The sequence below is a fragment of the Pseudorasbora parva genome, chromosome 15 (assembly GCF_024679245.1).
Source record: "Pseudorasbora parva isolate DD20220531a chromosome 15, ASM2467924v1, whole genome shotgun sequence".
Lineage (NCBI taxonomy): Eukaryota > Metazoa > Chordata > Actinopteri > Cypriniformes > Gobionidae > Pseudorasbora > Pseudorasbora parva.
The window spans coordinates 31494960-31512009 of NC_090186.1; the positions used below are offsets into that span (position 1 = coordinate 31494960).

At 38.8% G+C, this 17050-nt stretch overlaps 1 protein-coding gene across 2 annotated transcripts in view; it reads right to left on the reverse strand.

Annotated features, from left to right (window-relative positions):
* hmcn1 (hemicentin 1) overlaps window positions 1-17050 on the reverse strand; it is a 97384-nt gene that overhangs the window by 25246 nt on the left and 55088 nt on the right. For both annotated transcript variants that reach the window (XM_067417756.1, XM_067417755.1), the window contains exons 24-60: window positions 16393-16659; window positions 16204-16299; window positions 15682-15876; window positions 15455-15585; window positions 14346-14493; window positions 14114-14240; window positions 12879-13033; window positions 12481-12759; window positions 11876-12157; window positions 11200-11308; window positions 10954-11123; window positions 10615-10769; window positions 10383-10506; window positions 9674-9775; window positions 9391-9567; window positions 9138-9289; window positions 8895-9018; window positions 8550-8725; window positions 8283-8379; window positions 8060-8182; window positions 7729-7884; window positions 7094-7366; window positions 6727-6894; window positions 5647-5760; window positions 4772-4858; window positions 4501-4692; window positions 4256-4429; window positions 4043-4156; window positions 3793-3938; window positions 3546-3696; window positions 2077-2265; window positions 1834-1947; window positions 1536-1723; window positions 1276-1372; window positions 795-956; window positions 567-680; window positions 166-368 (exon numbers count right to left, since the gene is read on the reverse strand). In XM_067417756.1, the coding sequence (XP_067273857.1) occupies window positions 166-368; window positions 567-680; window positions 795-956; window positions 1276-1372; window positions 1536-1723; window positions 1834-1947; window positions 2077-2265; window positions 3546-3696; window positions 3793-3938; window positions 4043-4156; window positions 4256-4429; window positions 4501-4692; window positions 4772-4858; window positions 5647-5760; window positions 6727-6894; window positions 7094-7366; window positions 7729-7884; window positions 8060-8182; window positions 8283-8379; window positions 8550-8725; window positions 8895-9018; window positions 9138-9289; window positions 9391-9567; window positions 9674-9775; window positions 10383-10506; window positions 10615-10769; window positions 10954-11123; window positions 11200-11308; window positions 11876-12157; window positions 12481-12759; window positions 12879-13033; window positions 14114-14240; window positions 14346-14493; window positions 15455-15585; window positions 15682-15876; window positions 16204-16299; window positions 16393-16659 (5831 nt within the window). The remainder of the gene's footprint in view (window positions 1-165; window positions 369-566; window positions 681-794; window positions 957-1275; window positions 1373-1535; window positions 1724-1833; window positions 1948-2076; window positions 2266-3545; window positions 3697-3792; window positions 3939-4042; window positions 4157-4255; window positions 4430-4500; window positions 4693-4771; window positions 4859-5646; window positions 5761-6726; window positions 6895-7093; window positions 7367-7728; window positions 7885-8059; window positions 8183-8282; window positions 8380-8549; window positions 8726-8894; window positions 9019-9137; window positions 9290-9390; window positions 9568-9673; window positions 9776-10382; window positions 10507-10614; window positions 10770-10953; window positions 11124-11199; window positions 11309-11875; window positions 12158-12480; window positions 12760-12878; window positions 13034-14113; window positions 14241-14345; window positions 14494-15454; window positions 15586-15681; window positions 15877-16203; window positions 16300-16392; window positions 16660-17050) is intronic.

Sequence of the window (17050 nt, forward strand, 5' to 3'; positions counted from 1 at the left end):
TTGTTTCTAGGTGGCCCAAAGTCTGTATGAAATTCTGGTTCCTAGGTCTTGCTCGGGTCAATCCTTCAATGTAAGTCTATATTTTTTCACAAATTTTATTGCTAGACCACAATCATATATCCACTTCTCTTCACCCAAAGCACCTGCTTATTTTATCAAACAAACCTCTGTTTCTCGTAGTTCTAGCATTTGTCCATCAGCCAGTATGCGCAGATTGGCAGTCTCAGATATGGGTCGTCCATTCTTGTACCAGGTAATGATGGGAGGAGGCACTGCATTAGATTCACACTCCAAAGTAACAGATTTGCCCACCTGTACATTTAACATCACTGGAAGATCCCCACTGCTGTGTCTGATACTGGGAGGAACTGGAAAATCAGATACCAGTAATTAAGATCAGTGACTTCTCAGAAATGTTGAAATATAAAACATTTTGTTTGTCAAATTAAAACAAAGATTGTCTGCTTTACTCCACTAAATATTTTCTTAACTATTGAAAAGCTTTGCATAGACATGCTTTACTCCAATTTTATAACACGCAAATATAAAACACAACAAAAACTGACCATATACTGTAAGATAAATAATTTTTTGGGCTTCTCCTGCTGGGTTGATAGCCACACAGCCATATTGCCCACCATCAGACATCTTTGCTTTCAGGATCTGGAGAGTACGACCGCCTATAGACAGAGAATGAGAGTAAGAGGAGGGGTGGGGGAAGAGAGATTAATGTGTAATATGTATGCAGTGTACACTATGTAGTTCCACTATAATGTGTCAGTAAGCATGAGTACCCGGCATTATGAGTGCGTTGGAGCTGGCCTGTACAGGTCTCCTGTCTTTGAACCAGCTGAGGGTGGGAGGTGGAAGTCCAGAGGCCTCACAGTTTATAGATATGAAATTATTCACCACCACTGTCACATTTTCCTCTCTGATGCCCACAATAGAGGGAGACACTAACAACAAACACAAACAAACATGATGTCAACAATTATTAGTTTAATGATTGTCTAAAAAAAAAGAAGAATCTAACAATTTCATGAAGCTCAAACAGTAGAGCATGGCTCTAGCACCTGCAAAGTCATAGGTCTGATTTGCATGGAATGGATGAACTGATAAAATGCATAACTTTAGTCCAAAGCAACATGCATTGCATTAGGTTAGGTATTAGGTTTGCATAAGTGTCAGCCAGACACAGCCATATAAACTCTTCAGTAAACCCCTAGTTACAGTATAGAGACTTAAGACAGATGTCTTGCTCAAAGATAGACTCACCATGCACATGGAGGTTAAAGGATTTCTCTGCTGTTCCAGCTAAGTTTTGAGCCACACACACATAGCGTCCTGTATCTGTCACTTCTGCATTCAAAATCTATAACAAAGCATATAAACATACACAAAGCATATAAATAAATGCATACATATTTTATATATCTCTATATATCTCTCTCTCTCTCTCTCTATATATATATATATATATAAAATAAAATATCTGTCACCGTTCACTGTTGCATTACAGTTGATTTGTCTCTCACCTGCAGTGTCCTGCCATTGGACAGAAGTCTGTGTGTGCTGTCTGGGGTGAAGGGTTGACTGTCTTTGATCCAGCTAATTTTAGGAGTGGGACTTCCATCCACTTGACACTCCAATAATGTGGTCTTATTAACCAGCACTGTGACCTCATCAGGCAGGTCACCATCAGCTCCACGAATCAAGGGCGGCACTATCAAAATCCAAGTAGGCAGACAAAAAATACAAACAAACAATATTTTCAGTTGTTGCCCTATTTAATATTTAGCATATAAAAAAGGTTAGCACTCAGGTTGGACTCACACAACACTCTGACATCATATTGAATTGAGTCTTCTCCAGCCTCATTCACAGCCACACAAGTGTATCTCCCAGAATCCTTTGCTTGAGCTCTAGGGATCTGGAGGACTCTTCCGCCTGTGTTAGAAATAAAGTTAAAAAAACATTACATTTTTGTTCACTTATACACAACATAGTACCAAAGTATGAACATATTTAAATAATGTTTCTATGATATAATCAAAATGTTGCAATGTAGCCTCTCACCAGGAAGGATGAGAACTCTATCATTAGAGGTCAGCAGGTGGCCGTCTTTGTACCATGTGAGGACAGGAGGGGGGACAGCATTGGTCTCACAGTACAGGGAGATGGGATTATTAAGAATCACATCCTTCACATCTCCATTATAACCAGGGCCAGAGTCAGAGTCTCCAAAGCCTCGGAAACTAGGGGGAACTGAGACACAGACAGGATTTTAGTATTATAAACAGGGATAAATCCTGATAATTGATAACTGCTCAAAATCCACAGATAAAAGGTTTAAAACAAGCTGAAAACAAGATCCAGCAATAATACATTAGGCATCCATATAATACATTAGTTGCAGTCATACCCCTTATTGTTTTCAAACGTTCTTTTGAAAAAGTTTCCTGATCATTCATCATCATACCTGTCAACATTGGGGGGTGGGGGGTGGGGTCGGGGGTGGCATAAATCCTCACATAGACCCATAATAATAATACTTTTAATTTGTACCTGTGCTCTTCTTACCTGTATAACAAAATATATTGTATAGGTAATATACATTGTTATCAGTTTGCACTGCATACGTTATGAATTATATATAGATTAATCCTTATTAAAGGTACTCAAGTTATTTAGTCAAGAGCAGAGCATATAGTTAGCAATTACTGTTGTGCTTTACATTATCATTATAAGTGGTTACTGTCACTTTAAAAGATCTTCCGCTGTCGCACATGATATGGATGTGAAATGCTGAAGTGGCAGTTACAAAACGTACAAAACGCGCGACTGTCCCCCCTGCTCCTCTTCAGAAAATTAAATTTGCTGTCCCATGGATCACGGTATTTACACGAGGGTTATTTTTTTTGGCAGGAGTGCCTTCCGTCTCTATCGTTACGTCCATCATCCGTCTGTTTTTTTGTTTGTTTTTTTTTCCCGCGTTGTCACTTGTCATCTGACCTCAAACACTAACCTTGCGTCAATGGCAACCTACAGTACTGTAGGGCAGGCTACTGCAGATGGCAGTTATCGCGAGGCTAGTTACAGAGCTCAGATTGGAAATGTTTTCGTTTTTTTCCTCCGGTATTATTTTTTAATAACGCATGTTAAAATATACGGGATATATACAGGAAAATACTAATACGGGAGGACGGCAGGAAAGAAGGGTAAAATACGGGACTTTCCCGGCCAAAATGGGATACTTGACAGGTATGTTCATCATATTACTGTGATGGCAAAGCTGAATTTTCAGCAGCCATTGATTCAGTCTTGAGTGTCACATTATCCTTAAAATTATTATAATATGCTGATTTGACGCTCATTCAGAAACATTCAGGATTCTTTGATGAATAGAACATTCAGGCCAGCATTTATTTTGAAATAGAAATCTTTAGTAACATTGTAAAAATCAAATTGACCCCAAACATTCGAACAGCACTGTCTATATAGTGTATATTTAATTCTGCATTCTGAACTTGTAAAACCCTGTTCACCTTGTATATTTACATCAAAGTCCTTCTCATCCTCTCCAGCGATGTTGGTGGCTACACAGGTGTAACGACCTGTATCGGACACCTGAGTGTGTTTAATCTGAACTATACGACCGTTTGCTGTGATAGTGAGGTGACCATCTGCTTTCAGGATCTGCAGAAGGAGAAACACAGTAGAGTGAAAACTTAGAACTTCTCATAGAATTAAAAAACAGGATAGTTTTTGTCATGTACTGTATGTATTTCTCACCTGGCCATCCTTGTACCACACTAGAGTAGGTGTTGGGATAGCCTGAGCCTCACACTCCAATGTGAGACTGTTGTTAACTTTGATTTTAACCTCTTTAGGGGCCAGGCTTTCTCCTGGGATGTCATTTTTATTGATTACTGGAGGGACTGCAAGAAAGGAACATATATAAATAGCTACAGATAACTGACACACAAAAAGTGTTATATTCCTATACACCAAAAGGTGGCGATGTAGTTCAGTTCTCACGCACCGAAAACTTTGACCTCATAGTTCTTCAGTGTCTCTCCGGCCTCGTTAGTCGCCACACATGTATATCTCCCAGCATCCTCTTCCTTAGCATTCAAGATCTGTAAAGTGCGACCACCTGCCACAAGATACAATAGTAAGCGAGCTGGTTGCATGACACATTTTGGATTTGAACATCTGAATTATTTTATGCTACAGATCCATAGAGCATTCTGACCTGGAAGTACCCTAACGTTGCGGCTGGATTCAAAGGGTGTGCCGTCTTTGAGCCAGGTGATGATGGCAGGGGGGTAAGATTGGGCTTCACAAACAAGAGATGTAGGACTATTTAGTGTTACAGTAACGTCTTCAGCTGAACCTTCTGGACCAGAACCAGAGATGGTGGGAGAAACTGGGAGCGAAAACATAAATAAGTACACACACAAGACTAGAGACATTTGAACTACCCCCATCAAAACATACCTAAAACATTGAGGTTGAAGTGTCTGCTCCTGTCTCCAGCGCTGTTAGAAGCCAAGCAGCTATACCTGCCTGTGTCGGCCACTTGTGATCCACTGATCTGCAGAAAACGCCCATTTGACATCACTTGCAGCCTTGCATCACTAGTCAATGATTGCCCATCTTTCAGCCAGGTGATCTCTGGAACTGGATTACCTAGACAATCCAAAAACTCGCTTAATAACAGATAAGAGATCAAGACAGAATATAGATAATTTTGTAATTTGTCACTTACCAGTGACCTCACAGGCCAAAATGACGTTCTGTCTCTCCTTCACTTTCACATCCTCCACTGTGCCCTCGTTTACAATGCTGGGCGGCACTGACAGAATAAAGATGAAATACAGAATAAAGATAAAATAAACGTTTCAAAGTTTGGTGAGAATCCTAAACAACATTTAAGCGTCACGTGTGCTCCTGACTGAAAGCTGCTCAGTCAGGAGGTAACAAAACTATGCTAACCTCTAAACTATGCTCCTTGTTTTGTCTTTGAATGGATCCATGGCTAATAAGCCAATCCCAGAATGCAACAAGTGAAAATTTCCATCCAAGACTGTAGACATAGTCAAGGAAAATTGATTAAATATAGCTGTATTCAGAAAAAAGAAATTGCTCCATATATTGAGTAGGGTAGCAAGAATGTCTGAACGCACATTTGCTGTAAATTTTAGACACAATCTTGTCAATATAATTTAATAATAAACAGTCAAGCTTAAGCAAGTTCAAGACATTTTCACGTTATTAAATGACATAAAATACATTACATTTTTTATGCATTTTGAAAAAGCCAGTTGCTAACAAGTGCTGTCTTTATTTTAAAGCTTATTATAGAGCTTTTTTTCTATAATAATCCAAATCCCAATAGTAAAATCCTTTTTTTTGTTTAGTTTTTTTGAAGGAATTAGGGTACTGCTAACTTAAAGGTTGGCCTACAAAAATATGTCATCCTTACAGCACTTTTCTGAGTATTAGTCAATTTTCGTGGAAAGTGCTACTGTTGCAGAGTTGCTGCCTGGGAAGAAGCTTCAAATCAAGAAGTTAGCTGCCTATGTAAACAGCAGACAGACAGCTACAAACAATAACCCTAACTTATGTACAGTGCTGTGTTACCCAGGACATTTAAGTCGAAGTTTTTCCGCTCCTCTCCAGCAGAGTTGGACACGATGCAGGTGTATCTCCCAGCATCCTCACTTGCAGCATGCATCAAACGCAGGCCTCGTCCTCCTGAGATTATTACAGACATATATCAGACTTGTCTGTTGAATGATGGAATGATTTCTGCACATTGACTTAAAATGATAGGCCGTTTGTACTTCTCTTAGGGAATTACTTAATCAGCTATAAATCAAGAGCCTGAGATTTACTCGGAGGAGAAATGCATCTGCAGAACGAATAACGAGTTTCACTTTGTCTTTGAAAAAACAGGCTTTATAAATGTCCCTATTGTTTTGGTAAAAAATGGGAGACCTCAAGTTAACAGCTGTTCAAACAGAGCTTAACCCATCAACACAAGTCAAACATCCCATTTTCACTCTTTACACAAATAATTAGTACTCCCCAGGAGAGCGCTAAGCTGATCACCTGAACAAATACGTCATTCTCTTTTCTTCCCTGGTGTCCCTTTCTCTTAAAATGAGGTAAGGAGTATTTGTATCTTTGGATGAGTTTTGCAATACAGTAAATACGGCTAACTACACTTCTAATCTTCAATGGAGTGGCAATATTATCGACTGAAAATGCGATCAATCTGATGGTTCTGTTTTCTGTTGTGTTCCATGTCTTTATCTATGGTATACTGGCGGACAGTCTGGGAATAGCTCAGCACATATTATCTTACAATGTGGTTCATTTATTCAAGTGACCTTCTGTGGTTTATGATGTCTAAGATTACAGTGATGGATGTACCTTATACTTGGTGCTAGCAGAGGATCAGTCTCTGTTTACACTGGAAGCCAATAAATGTAAAGTCTTCGCATGTTCAAATACAAGAACATCTGTCTAACTATTTTTCTTTTCAGTTGTCCACTGATCTGTGGTGTTTGGCTGCTTACTGAAGCTATCTTGTTGCACCTACTTGAGTTATTACACCTGGTTAACCTAATCCATAAACTGGTACTGGGCTCTTTACCTAGACTCAGTGGTGTAGACATTTTGGAGCAAGACAGATGCATTCATTAAAGGAGTTGGTACCTGAGATGACCCGAACAGAGCTAGACATGCTGATCAACTGGCCGTCTTTGAGCCATGTGATGGCTGGTGGTGGCATTCCAGAAGCTTCACAAGTGAGAACAACTGGGTTCTTCACAACAACACTCACATTCTCAGGCATCTGCGTCTGACCAATAATGGTGGGAGGAACTGAAGAAATTATGCACATAAAATGTCAGTTTGTGAACAACAACTATACATATGGAAAAACTAGCTACTTTACTAGTGATTTTGTTCCAGTTTTGGAAGACTTTGAATTTTGGAATTTAAGAAAAGTTTTCAGGATTATCCATTAGGAGATGCTAGTGGCTCAGAAACTACACATAGAAAACTTTGACTGTTTTCTCACCATGAACATTGACATCATATTTCCTGTCAGCCTGTCCCGCCACATTGACAGCGATACAGGTGTATCGTCCAGTGTCGGCCACTTGAGCATCCTGGATACGTAAAAGTTGTGCCTCGTTAAGTATTTGAGTCCTGCTGCTGGGGCTCAGGGGTCTACCGTCTTTCATCCATGATATGGCGGGTCTGGGCACCCCGTCTGCTTCACACTTCAGAGTAATATCTCCACCTCGCGTCACTGTCTCATCCTGATTTGAGGAGCTGATGGAGGGGCGAACTGTTTGGAGTAAAGGAAGGAAGAAACAGAGTGGAATAAAGATGATTACTCTATCTTTGTGAGGTGCATTTCAATTATTTAAAATATTATTCTGTGTTGATATTTATAGGGGTATTAATTTCATACCATTAATGGGGAAGGAAATGCATTCCACATGTTTGACAGACCTCAAGATTTTTTTCCAAAAATTTTAACCTTTGAGTTTTAATGTGTGTTTCTCTCATTCATACATACAGCGATATGAAGAATATACACAATATGATACTGAATATGATTTATTTTCTTCAGTAAATATCGATACGATCTATCGCCTAGTCCAAGATTGAGTGTTCATGTCCGTAATGTAAGAGAAGATGCTTTACCGTAGACTTGCAGATTGTACTCTTTCATCGCACTGCCAGCTGAACTGGTGGCCAAACACGTGTAAGAGGAAGCATCTGCCTTCTCAGCACTGGAAATCTGAAGTTGGCGCCCACCAGATAGAACACGTACACGCGAATCTCCCTTTAACTCTGAGCCTGGGACACAAAATAATTTACAAACTTAGAGTAAGGTTTGGTAAATACCCTAAGCATCACAAATAATTTGACTAATTATAAGATTATGAAGTTAAAATGACAACAAATGTGATGAGGATAGTGAGTATTATAATCTGTAGGAGGATGGTGACGATAAAAACTTGCTAAGCCTCACCGTCTTTCTTCCAGGTGAGACTGGGAGGAGGGATCCCACTGGATTCACATACAAGTGTCATGAAGTTGCCCTCAATCACAGTCAGAGAAGACAACTCATCAGATCCACGGATACTGGGAGGAACTGGAGAAAAACAAATAATAGAGGGAGAAAGAGAAACAATTATATTATACATTATAATTAGACTCAAGTTCAGAGTGTATTTTATATTTTAGGCACTCACCCCACACATTCAGGTTATAATGCTTCTCCGTTTTTCCTGCCACATTGATTGCCTCACATGTGTACCTGCCTGTGTCCTGGACCTGAGCACTGGAAATCTGCAAATACAAAACAATTAATATCTTTTAAATTAAAATAACAATAATCCAAACTGAACTTCACTCTATGCTAGGGTGTTGTTACACGTTTCCTATGGTATGCTCAGAGGTTGCTAAGTTACTTTCTGGCTCAAGTCAAAACCGCTTACATGCTGATGGATGTACTGTACCTTCAGAAGGCTGCCATCCTCTGACAGGCTTAGTCCTGGTTTTCTATAGAGCGGTCGTCCATCTTTCCGCCAGCTCAATGCAGGTGGAGGGATGGCATCGCTCTGACAATGCAACTGCACTGACTGACCCATTAGAGCAGTGTTGTTTACTTCCTCGCCCATGATGTTGGGTGGAACTGAGACAAACACACACATAAATTCATCCTTGCTGAATAAAAGTATAATTTTCTTTACGTACTGACCCCAAACTTTCGAACATTAGTGTAAGCACATAGAAAATTCTCATTGAAATACACAAATGCAAAATTTCATCAGGTTTAGCGTAACAGTGTTTTCTGAGCTCACCATACACATGTAGGTCATATTCTCTGTGCTGTTCTCCACCTGCATTCACAGCCACACAGGTGTAATGACCTGTGTCACTGACCTGCGCACTAATGAATGACAAAACCCGGCCCCCTGACAATACCTAGAAGAAAGGAAATTAAAAAAATACATATAACATGTTTATAACCTTTAAGCAGAGTTGAGTGCAAACCAATATGTATAAGTATGCATGACAGCATCCAAACTCCCAGACGCACAGACCTGGATGCCATCTGAGAAGCTGGAGACAGGTCTTCCTTCTTTTAACCAGGTGAGGCTGGGCATGGGAACTCCTGAGGATTCACACTCTAACCTGACTGGCTCATTCACCACCACTGTTATCATTCCTCCTTTACTAGAAATGGAGGGGGGAACTAATGGAAAGAACATTAGATGATAAAAATCAAGAAAGAAATATGTTAGGAAATAGTTTCCCATAGCCAAACTTTTGACTGAGAGGTTGTTTGACACTCACCATACACCTGCAGACTGTATGCGAGTTCAGTACTACCGGCCACATTAATGGCCACACATTTGTAGATTCCAGCATCTGACACCTGTGCACGGTCAATCTCCAGCACCTGACCTCTGCTCAGAATGTTAACACCTGCGGCGCTCGTCAATGGACGACTGTCTTTATACCACGTCACAGCTTCAAAAGAAAAGGCATGAAAGAAAAAAACAGGTCTAAACTACACCACCTGTACTTTTGTAAACTATTACTGCCCTGAAAAAACAAGAAAAGAAGTATGATTCACCTGGCAAAGGACTTCCTGTTGCCTTACACTTCAGCTGAATTTGGAAGCCAGCAAGGATAGTTTCATTGAGCGTCTCTCCAGCATACTGGATGTTGGGAGGTTCTATAAAACACATGCACAAATTTATTTATTTATTTACCAAGATGCACATTAGGGTATTTCGTTGAATTTAAATTAATCAGTCAATAAACAAATAAATAAATAAATAAATATATATATATATATATATATATATATATATATATATATATATATATATATATATATATATATATATATATATATATATATATATATATATATATATATATATATTTATGTATTTATGTATTTATTTATTTATTTATTTATGTATTTATTGACTGATTAATTAAAATTCACCAGAATAGCCTAATGTGCATCTTGGTATATACATACATTTTTTTGATTGATTGATTGATTGATTGAATTCATAATAATGAGTTAATAATAATAAATAATCATAATAATTTTCACATTAACAAAAAGATAGCAAGCAAATGTGTACAATTTGTTTAATTGTCATGAAAATAATTACAATATAAATATTAATTAATGGTTCTACAAAAAGGCATTGCAAAATATAACTTCTAAATGTTTTCTTTTGATTTTGACAGGTTTTTGGAAAATCACAGTTAACTACAATTAATATGCCTGTACTAGCTGTTTTTAAGTATTAAGTATTTCCTACCATGCACACGGAGATTAATGTGCTGCTGTGCCTCGCCTGCTGCATTAGTTGCCACACAAGTATATTTCCCAGCATCCTCCACCCTGGCCTTCTTTATGTGCAATACCCTGCCTGCAGATTCCAGCTAAATGCCAGATGGAAAAATAAAGAGAGAGGAGATAGTACATGAGGGTATTTAAACCTCCTCAAACACTTGATTTACTTTGGCTTTTGTCATGCTTTGAAGTCTGACCTTCTGAAATTTTTGTGTTGTGTCCACAGGACGGCCATCTTTGAGCCATGTAATGCTGGGAGGTGGAATCCCACTGACTACACACTGAAGGCTGATTGATCTGTGGAGGACCACTGACCTCTCAGCTGGATCAGTAGAACGGATAGCTGGGGGGACTGACAGACAAATATTACAGAAATAATGCAACTTTACCATAAATGTACCTGAAACTTGTTTGTAACATAGAGGAACCTGGAAGTCACCTTAGACCTTCCTCTCCATGAGCAGATAAGGTAAACATCAAATTAAAATATTAGCAAAAATGTACAGATAGTAAATAAAATATATAATGATCATTACCATGTACAGACACTTTAAACTCTCTTTCTTGTTCTCCAGCCTCGTTGGTCGCTACACAATGAAAAAGCGCCGTATCAGACACCTGAGCACGTGAGATGACCAACCGACGGCCGTTTGATGTTATCCGCACCCCTTCGCTCTGCCTCACTGGTACGCCATCCTTCAGCCACCTTCAGAGAGAGGCAGATGCAAATAAGTGACATTTCAATTCTGCATATACAGTTGTGTGAATATACTAGTCCTCACATAATAGTTGGAGTAGGTGTGCCTGTAGCGTAGCATTCCAGCTCTAGGATATTGTTGAGGATGACCGTGGCATCTGTGGTGTCGCTTGCCCCATCAACAACAGGAGGAACTGAATAAGCACAAACAATAATTATGGTCAAACACCACAGCATCTCCGGAATTGTAAACCAAACAATGCACAAATCAACGTGTCTTTGAAATAATGCATGACAAAATCGCATAATGAAAACACATAGGGAGTTAATAAATGCCACATGCTTGGGTCACATGGATGCTGACTCTAGCATTGCCCTTTAATCTTGCTGAATCTTTTATAAATTTCCTTCATTTGTTGTTAACCACTTTACTGGCTCATAAAACACTTTGCTGTTGATTTCCTGTAATGTCATTCCAATGAGGCAACACAATTGTGGACTGACTGATTGTGGCGGTCTGTTGGACGCATGTATTAAATACGGAATGGTGTCCAGATGTTTAGAAGATCAATGTGAAGGTCGAGACATGATCTGTCTGGCTCGAGCACAAAAAAACACAAGACACCGAAGTTCCTGTTTCCTGTGGATAGTGAATGATGAGATGCCTGAAGCGATGTAGAAGTACTTTGTTTTTTAATCTCCTTGTTTAGGTGACATCTCTTGAATTTGAACAGATAACTAAAAAATGTGTGTCATTTTACCTAAGACACTGACGTCATATTTGATCTCCCTCTCTCCAGCAACACTGGTAGCCACACAAACATATCGACCAGCATCAGATGGAAGCGCACTGAGGATTTCGATTTTGCGACCCTGCTCTAGAACACGCAGGTTCTCTCTAGCAGCCACCGGTGAACCATCCTTTAGCCAGGTCAGTGAGGGAGGAGGGTGACCTTCAGCTTCACATTCCAAAATCAGAGATTTACTGAGCACAACCTTCATGTCCGTGGGACCATCAGAACCAGCAGTGATGGAGGGGGGAACTGAATGATAAAAAAAATAATTAATTTTAAAAAAGAGTACATGTGAAGGCTTACCAAATACTAAAACAAATATACAATACAAATTAAAAAGTTTGGGGACGGTAAGATTTAAAAAAAGTTTTGAATTCTCTAATGCATTTATTTGATGAAAAATATGTAATATGTATAATTATAAGCTTCTATGATACTTTGTTTTTATTTAATGTTTATCCTTTCTTGTAAAATTACATTGAGTCTAAAATTGTTTACCCTTATACCTTAATAACAATAAAAAATAAATAGAATAAAAAAAAACATTAAAGCACTATCTAGCAAGCCCTCACCATAGACATCCAGCTCATAAATTTTCTCAGCGGTGCCGGCCACACTGGTGACTTTACAGGTGTACTGTCCAGCATCTGATATCTGAGCTCTTGCGATCTTAAGAAACTGCCCTCGGTCCACATACTGGGTCTGTCTGCTGGACAGAATGACCTCTTTGTTCTTGTACCATGTGATGGCAGGGAGTGGGACACCCCGTACCTCACACTCCAGAGTAACCACATTACCCAGCAGAACGGTCACTTCAGAAGATGCATTTCCTCCCTTAATGCTGGGTGGCACTGAGTTAGTAGAATGAAAGAACAGACAGAAAGGGCAGGAAATTTCACATTTATAATTTTCTCAATTCTATTGATATGAAACCCATATTTGAAAACTAAGACATTTTAAGTAAAATTACCAAAGATACTGAGGTTGAAATCTTTGGACTGCTTTCCTGCTGCGTTGGTGGCGCTACACTGGTATCGTGCCTGGTCACCTAAGCGAGCACTCTTTATCTTCAATTGCTGTCCTTTGTTTGAAACTTCAATATTGGGGTCACCTAAAAATACTGGCCTAAAACACAGAGTGAAAATTACAGATAACACTAATTCCACTAGTATTGTATCAAAATGTAAGAATCAGGGGGTAATTCACTGAAAATGAATTGTGAACCCGATATTGTTTATTTGTAGGCACAGTGTTGATTTAGCACCTTATTAGCAAAAGAATTAAGCAAATCAAGTAAGGATGCAAACATCCCCAACATTTAGTGGAGTACGCAATTTCCAAAACCTCTGTGCTGGGTTGTGGAGGACGCCAAAATGAATTTACATACTTTCCGTGAGTGGTAAAGCACATTACGGTAATTGTGTCAGGCAGGTGTTTTTCAAATCTATAATAAGCATGATTTGAAGAGTAAAGATGTATATGCTTGAAACAATGCGTTTACATGCACACCAGTAAGCTGATAACTCACAAATATCAGCTTATTGAAATAACCAGTTTTCCCAGTTTACATGCAAACCAGTAAACTGATAATGCAAGTAAACCGCATGTTTACATGACTGTATTAATAAACCGGGTTATTTCCTTGTAGTGACGTCAAAAATAATAATGTTTGTATCTGACTCGAAGTTTTTCAAATGTTACGTCAGTTGTGATGTTAAATAATGTGTGCACCGATATATGTCCTTATTTCATGCAAAACGCTAGCTTGCTCTGTTTGGATGCGTTTGAATCTGCTCTAAGTTTGTGTTTTTGTCACTTATCACACATGCACACTTCAATAAGCTGACAGAAAGCAGGTTAATGCATTTACATGCAGCACAAAATCAGGGTAAGAGGCAAAAAACTACCTGTCCCGACCGGTTTATTCTTACGCCGTTTATGAACTTACTCCGATAAAAGAAAAGGAGTTACCACGTTTACATGACCATGTTCATTGTCGGCTTATTAGGCATAATCGGCTTAAGGACAAGCATGTTAACACACCCATTGATAACAAATGCAAATATTGCATTTAGTACCTGGTTTAACTGGGTTTCGGGTGGTTAGCGAATAAGCGGAAAAGTGTGACTTTTTAAATGAATTCACCCCTCTGTACTTTCTGGATTAGATATGTAAAGTTTTCTTTACAAAGCTTTTGTAACTTACTTCCTGTCTTTGTACCACTGAATTGTGGGAAAGGGATCACCTTTGACCCTGCATTCCAGAATGATCTCCTGATTAAGCACAGCAGAGAGGTCATGTGACCCAACTGTCCCGATGATTGTAGGAGGAACTAAACAGAGGAAAGACCATATAATAACACGTAATACCAGCTCATAAAAAGACAAAATTGTTAATGTCAATCCCAGTAAGTGGATGCTATTACAGAATAACTTACCCAAAACATCTAAGTAAAAGTCTCTCTCTGTGCTTCCAGCAATGTTGATGGCCTTGCAGGTGTAGCGTCCAGCATCTGCAACAGCCGCTTTCAACAGCCTGAGAGTTTTGCCCTTCTGCAGAATCTGCACATCACTGCTAGGAACCACCTGGTTAAATGACACAAGCTATTGAGAAATTATAAATAACAAAAACAACAAATATTAGCAGAGTTCCTCTAATACTGCAAGTGAATTTTAACTCTACATAATGACCTATTTTAAAAATACTGATTAGGATAAATAACTTAAAAACATATAATATTAGTAAAAGGCATTCATAAAAATTATCTTTTGTGGAAAGAAATCCGAGAAATATCTGCTATTCTAATATGAATCTGAATCAGTAGCCTTGAGACAGCTATCCCTGGAGTGTGATTAGAGTTTTCCTAATTGTTGACTTCATTCTGAAATTGATTCTGGTAAAGGCACATTTATGAGAAGCTCCGGGGTTTTATGACCTGTTCTTGGAGCTCAAACTCAGTAATCGGAGGGAACTCATTTGTGATTGGCCTCATTGAAGGAAATACCACTTTTATTTCTCATTAGGCTTTTTTTTACAGGTTTATGCAGATTTAACAATGTGAAATCACATTTGCAATGCGCTTAACTTCCATAATATGATGTAATTCCAAACAGAATATTCAGCTGGAAGTATTGTTGGGCTGGATTTTATTTAATGCACTGGGAAGTGACTGGAATGGAACGTTTTAGACTACGGTATATTTTTTTATTACATAATTGCTATTATTTATTTATTTTCTAATCATAGACTTAGATCTATAATAAGAACTACAGTTCTTGGTTAGGTCAGTAGTCTTTTTTTCCACGCTTAAATTGTATTTGTTTATGTTGTGCTTTTTTCCCCCTAAACAGACACATGCATTGGTGATATGGACATGTATGAACATGGATGAACATGACTATAAACTTTAAAAATAATTTACATAGGATAAATTTTCATGGCATGTTATTGTTAACATCGGACCAATGGACAAACGGTGGCTAATGTGAATTTGCTTTGAAAAAGCTTCCCGTATCAAGGAGTGAGTTAATAAACAGCAGAACTGACCACAACTCCATCTTTGTACCAGGTGATGACAGGTACAGGTGTGCCTGTGACATCGCACACCAGGTTGGTCGGTTGATTCATCACTACAGAGACATTGGACAGCAGGTCAATGTCTCTAATATCAGGTGGGACTGGATTGAGGGGGAGACCGAGAAGAGAAGAGAAAGATTGTCAAATGTGCTGAAAGAGAAACAAGCTTAAGAAATGATTTAAACTGTTACACTAACCATTGACCTTAAGCTGGTATTTTTTCTCTGTTGTACCAGCATCATTGACAGCCATGCAAGTGTACTCCCCATTATCCAGAGGGGACACTGAGGCCAGGATAAGAAGAGTGCCATCCTCCAAAATAGACACACCTGGCTCATTCCCTGTCAACTCCTGACCATTCCTAAACCACTTTATTACTGGCTCAGGAGTGCCTGCAACAGACAGAACAAAGGGAGTTGAGTAACAATTAATAAATACATATTCAATTTAGCAAAATTGTGAATATTGCAGTGATTTTAATGCATTTTTTGCTAGATTTAATGCAATCTAGATCATTTAACTAGTGTTTTAGTTTTTGTATTGAACATTTTTATATTAAAGATACTTTTATTCCATTTCAGACCAAATATACACATATAAATACTGTATATTTAATATTGCCATTTTAGTTACATCACCCAGTTCTTCTAGAGCCATATTAGCATCTAGTGATCTTAGTGTATGAATGGTGATTTCTGATGATACAGGTGCAGGTTCACCTTTGGCAGGACAGGGGAAGGCAATCTGCTGGTTAGCCACTCTTTCCTGTAAAGGACTGTTGAAAGGGGGCTCAGAAACTTCCACCACAGGAGGGACTGTGGAGGGGAAAAGGCTATCCATGATATTCATAGTTCACTTAAAGCCAAATAACTGTAAATCGGAACTATAGTTGTCAACATCTGTCTGACCTTGTACATGGAGCTGAATAGTTGCTTCATCTTGTCCGGCGATGTTGGAGGCCACACAGGTATAGACGCCCACATCCATAAGCTCCACTTGGTTCAGAGTCAGAGCCCCATCTGAGATCCTGTAATGGGACCCATCCAACAGGGTGGTGCCATCCTTCAGCCAGGAAACAGAAGGTTCTGGGACTCCCTGTGCGACACAGGGCAGGTCTATGGCATGTCCCACCAGCACTTTCATGGCTCGAGGACCTGCACGGATGCTGGGAGGAACTGAGAGAGCAAAAAGAGAGAAAGCGTTATTAAGAGGAGAGTAAGTAAATAAGAAAAATTATATATATACATTTTCAATACATACAAGTTTTGGAATTACAAAAATGATTTCAGTTTGGAAATTATCCGCAATTGATCAAAACTATTCATAACAACAGAATTCAATTTTTTGGTTAAACATAATTCTGAGTCCAAGATGTCACCAAGGATCCTAACCTGAGAGGAAACTAAGGGGAAGTGATTACCCAGTTCCTTGATGAGACTACTTTTCAATTTTGGGGGACCAAAAACAATTGCTTCTGTTTTTTCATCATTAAGTTAGAGAAAGGTAATTGATAGCCATTTCCTAATGTCCCGGATGCATTCTAACAAATGGAATCTCAAATGGAAC